This window comes from Miscanthus floridulus, chromosome 1 (assembly GCF_019320115.1).
Source record: "Miscanthus floridulus cultivar M001 chromosome 1, ASM1932011v1, whole genome shotgun sequence".
NCBI lineage: Eukaryota > Viridiplantae > Streptophyta > Magnoliopsida > Poales > Poaceae > Miscanthus > Miscanthus floridulus.
This window is the reverse complement of record NC_089580.1, coordinates 66,932,366-66,937,896: the sequence shown is the minus strand read 5'-3', so window position 1 is coordinate 66,937,896 and position 5,531 is coordinate 66,932,366. Positions and strand designations below refer to the sequence as shown.

At 47.5% G+C, this 5,531-nt stretch overlaps 1 protein-coding gene across 1 annotated transcript; it reads left to right on the top strand.

Moving 5' to 3' along the window:
• The first annotated feature begins 2,084 nt into the window (after positions 1-2,084).
• On the top strand, positions 2,085-2,726 carry LOC136458199 (uncharacterized). Its single transcript, XM_066458183.1, is given in 1 exon segment — positions 2,085-2,726. A coding segment is annotated over 1 exon segment (642 nt).
• Positions 2,727-5,531: the final 2,805 nt, after the last annotated feature.

The window sequence follows — 5,531 nt, the reverse complement described above, 5'->3', positions numbered from 1 at the left end:
TCATCCGATTGTGTGAGTGAGCGATTCTAGTGCGATTGCATCGTGAGGTTGCATCGAGTGGCACTAGGTGATCGAGTTGCAAGCCGGTGGTGCTTGTTACTCTTGGAGGTTGCCACCTCCTAGATGGCTTGGTGGTGGTCTCCGTCGAAGCGCGCAAGAAGCTTGTGCGGCGCTCCGGAGAAGTACTTGTGAGGGGCATTGTGCTCGCCCCGCGGGAGCCGCGAAGAGCAACTCTAGTAAAGCGTGTCATTGAGCTACCCTCACTTCCGGGGTAGGTTCTTGCGGCGCCCGACGTGCGGGCTTAGCGGGTGATGCTAATTAGCCGCCGAACCACCAAGTGAGCGGTTGACACAACGGGGACTAACGTGTTGGCAAACACGTGAACCTCGGGAGAAAAATCATCGTGTCAACTTTGTTCTTCCCGTTGGTTTGCATCCCCATTACACAAGCTTGCAATTACTTTTATACATATTAAGCTTGTGTAGTTGCTCTTGTAATTAGATAGCTTGTGTAGCTTGCTAATTATCTTCTTGCTTGTGTAGCATAGAAGTAGCTCCCTTGCGTGGCTAATTTGGTTTTAGTAACCTTGTTAGTCACATTGCTTAGTTTGTGTAGCTAAGTATTTGCGCTCTCTAATTAGATATTGGTTGCCTTGTTATTGAGCATTGCTAGTGAGCTTAGTTAGCTTTGTGCTTTTGCTTACTTGCATGTGTAGAGCTCCCTTGTTGCTTAAAGTACTAGTGGCATAGGTTTGTGTAACCTTGCTCCTAGAATTAGTTAGGAGAGCTCTAGCTAGCCCAGCACCTTTGTTGCATAATTGTTATCTTTGCAAGGTGCTAGTGAACATATATAGTGGGGTATAGTCTTGGCTAGACCGATAGTTTTAATTCCGTATTTGTATCGGTTAGCCGACGTGATTAATTTTTAGAAAAGACTATTCACCCCCTCTCTAGTCCGCCATCTCGACCCTTCACGGTGCCGCACTGCCGTGGTCGCACTCGCGGAGTCGCGGTCGCGGACGGCGGACTCGCCAGCGGACTCGCGGTCTCGCGGACCTAAGCCCTAGACGCGGACTCGCGGTCTCTCAACGCGGACGCCGACTGCGGTCCTGCGGAGTGCGGACTGCGGTCCTGCGGCTGAGGCCTGAGGGTCTGAGGGGAGAGGGTTCCTATTTTTTCAGGCAATATATACTAGGGTTTCTTAGCTGGGCTTTTAGTGGGCTACGTATTCGGGGCCCCGATGGAGTATCCACGGGTGAAAAATAGAGTCTGCCCTAAACCCGCAGAGTTTCGGGTATCCGAACCCACAAATCCGAGGGCGAAAAACAGACACCAAAACCGAGACCCGAGAACCCGAAACCCACGGTATCCGCACCAAACCCGATCCGCTGCTATTTTTATCCGGGAGGGAGTGGACGACAGGACGAGCGAGTGGTTTGCTTGGGTTTGGGTGCTCGTGAGTCGTGATCCAGCTACGCCACAGACCACAGCAGGGCGTCCTGCACGCTGCAGCCGCTTTGACGTCGACAACGGTCAAATGCAGGCGCCAGGCGGCCAGCTGATACGCCAAACACTTGTTGGGATTTGGGAACAGTGCCGCACTGCAGCAGCGCCCCGGTGTTCCTGGAGTGGTAGGCTGGTAGCCGACCTCTTGTGTTTGGTGCAGCGGTGCAGCCTGGAAGTTGCAAACATTCTCCCGGCGGCCAAAATGAAACTGGACTTAGACGACGACTAAAAAATTGGTTTCTTTTTCTTTTATCCGTAATTCAAACTGTTTATGTCATGTGTCACTCCAAATTTCCTGTCAGAATTCACAGTTGGGATATCATACAGTGGACTAATCACATCGCACGCCCAAGATCTGCTCGCCTTTACTGCTGCAACAATCATCGCTACTGGAGCAAAGCTCATCGCGGCTCCTCCTACCTAGCAATCCACACAACGTAGCAATAGCATTGCTTCCTCCTGCAACACACACAACAACCACTCGGCAGCACAGCTGCAAATGTATCACACAGCCGGGAGCCGGGAGCGCTACCCGTGACAGCCGCCCGCATCCCACCCTCCCCGAGACAATCTCCCCCGATGCCGACCTCCTCCCGCCCAACCACCCAACCAATCCAACGACAAGCAAGCAGGGCAGCGCGCGTTGCACTTGCATCGCCACCGCATCGCAGCAGAATCCCGTCAACACCCAGCTCACACCATCTCCCTATTCATCAGATTCGCATGTGCCAGCCGGACACACACGAGACCTTGGTCCCCTAGCTTCCATCTCATTCCGCCAGCTGACTGCCAATATATATACCAACCCCACGCTGTTCTCGTCTCGCACACAAAACTCTGGAGCTCCTTGGCATTGCCACCTTCGCAACTGTGCCAATGGCGAGCCGCTGCAGCTCCTTGTCATTGTCATGGCTGCTCTTCCTGGTGCTGGTCCTTGGCGACGCTGCGGCTGCGATGGCGATGCCCAGGCCGCTGCTGGGCATCGCCGAGCCGCCGACCGCCGCCGCGCCAGGCACGGCAGCGGGGCCCGCCGGCGCGTCGCGGCCCGGGGGAGGCGGGAGGCCTGACCGGTCGGTGGCAGGCGCGGAGGTGATCCTCGCTGGGTTCGCTGCCGCGGTGATGGTCATCATCTTCTGCTATATCAGAGTCACCAGGAAAAACAGCAGCAGCAGCAGCGGTGTGGGAGTGGGATTGGGATCGGGAGGGAAGCAGGGCTTGTGAGGATTGTTCTGAGCTTCTAATGGGCGGATAGGTCTTCATAGGATCTTCTTTCTTTCAGTTCAGAGTTCAGACTTAGAGGCTTGTAAAGGGGATGGGATGAGAAGACGATAGAGAATTAGAGATAGCATATCAGATAGCAGCTGTTTCAGGTTCGTCAGATCAGTCCATCCATGAGGAGACTGATCTGTGGTGTGTATATGCAGGGTATTTGTTTGATGAAATCAGGTGACGAGTAGGAGAAAAATGTCCTCTGATGAGATAGCTTGTTCGTTTGTTGGTTTCAGCCAGAGCTTTATCAGACAATCAACAGTGTTTTCCTCTCACAACAAACTAGCACCGACCGGGCTTATCACCTAGAAAATCAACCAGCTAACAGGCCGAAAAGCTGATGCCACGGCACATGTTCACGAAAAAAAAGAGAAAAATAAAAGGTCGAAAGAAGCATCAGGTTTGTTGAACTGCTTTTAGTCTCGAAACAATCCTTACTCCTTACTGCTCTAGCGCAATCTGCCTGTATGATTTCTGACCGCTGTGGTATCTGGTACTCCCTCCGTCCCACAATCCTAACACAATGGCATATTTTAGTATCTTATAAGTTTGACTAATTATAAATAAAAATACTAATATTTATAATATCGAATAAATATCATTAGATTAATTACGAAATATATTTTCATAATAAATTGATTTGGAGCCATAAATATGAATATCATTCACTAGAAACTTGATTAAATTTGAGTCATTTTAATTGGCACGCAACTCATACTTGCATTCATTTTTGGGATATCCACAATTCCATTTGCACACGCCGGCAATACCATTTGCAGTTTGTGAACTCGTGTATGTATTTTGTAGGGATAAGATCCGATCCAGCTCACGGGCGTATTCATGAGATTTATTTATCTTGTAGTGAGTAGCAGATCTTATCCAGCTCGCAATACCCACGTATCCCTTTTAGGCCTAGCTCCATCGGAGCCCACGTCATATCAAAGACTTAGGTCTAACTCAACCCAAAAACTAGTCTAATAGGTGAGATCTGTCCCGCCTTATATATTGTGCGTTGTGCCCCACTGCCATCAATTTTCGACGTGGAACTAAACTTAGAGAGTTAGAGCGCACGGTTAGATCTACATCCAATCGAATCCTAATCTAAGAGTGCGAAGCATAGCCCCGTACAGAAGAAAATATGCAAATGAGAACGATAACAAGACATGATGTTTTTTAACGAATAACACCGTATAAAAGAAAATATGCAATCGAGAACAGCAACAAGACACGATGTTTTCTTAACGAGGTTCGACTCCAATCCTATCCTATCCCCAAATACAACTCAAGTCCAACTACAATCAAACCGTACACTCGACACATTCGACACATGTCTAATAATGTATCTATAGATGTCTTAGACTGAGATCTAGATGAAACTTGCATACGCAAGTAGATACATGTATGAATTAAATGTATCAGCGTATTAAAACTGAGATTGATGATCAAATAATACATGTCTTCGTACAATATTTTATAGCTTTTAATAAGTCTAAAATCATCAAAATATGAGAGCCAAAAGTATATCAAAAATACAAAATGCTACTATGCTGAAATATGCAAGTAACAAACTGTCTGTTCCTCACAAAAACGAACCTTCTTATTGATTCTTCAAGGTACCTACATGTGGAAGAGCAGTTAGGCATATTACTTTATGCCATATAAAAAAATGCAAGCAATCAAACATTGCAATATTAATTTCAGCATATAGTGGAGAAATAATCAGCCGTCACTTCAGATCAGTGCTCAAATAACGAACTTACACAACTCACATGCAACTATATGCAGTTACCTTCTCTACAGCAGCATGCATAGGATCTTAATTAAAACAACCTAAATTTGCTCCATATACTTCTAGGTAGTCTATTTTTTATTGTGGTATATCAAGGCAAATGCCACGTACGAGAAGCGACGGCCGCACAGAGAAAGACAAGAGTATTTTTTGTTTGCGCCTCTCATCTAGGTATAACTGTAGTATCTGTTCATGACCAGATACACACACCAACACGGTAACACCACACACACCCTACGCATACCTCAAATACATAAACAAATCCTACGACTACACCTAGATTTTAAGATCGCGTCCTTGAAGAGATCACCGAAACCATCCAAGGCTTCGTAGACGACGGGCGCGTCGTAATCCCTTTATAGCTCCACGCGAGAGAGGCTCTGTTAAAATGGGGAAAACCCCCGGTGGGAAATCATGGGTCGAGCAGACCTCGAACCCACGACCAGCCGCTGCACCACCAGCAGCGATGCCACTCGAGCTACGGCTCGTTCCCGAGAAAGACAAGAGTAGGAAGAGTCGAGAGGAGGGAGAGCAGCGCACATGCGTTACCTTGGTCCGAGTGGATTTTCTTAGTTTCTGCGTTATGTGTACGGGCTTGCTAGCACGTCCACGCGTGTAAACTATTTCCTCATGCACTCACGCGAGGTCCACGTTGCCCCGAACGTCACCAGCATCCACAACAGCGGAAAAGAGCGGTGGATACCCAACCGACGCCGGAAGGAGAAAGAGACACCGAGGCGAGGAAGTAGAAAGCGAGGAGGGAAATGCAACACCCAATTTACTTTTAAAATATCAAGATGCAATACTTGCAGCATACATATAAAGACATGAAACATTTGAAACATATATCTGAAATACTTACAAAAACACCTAAAAAATACTTGAAAATCACTGTAAAACATATGCAACATCAAGATAAAACACTTGCAATATATGTGTCACAACATTTAAATAAATACACTTGCAAC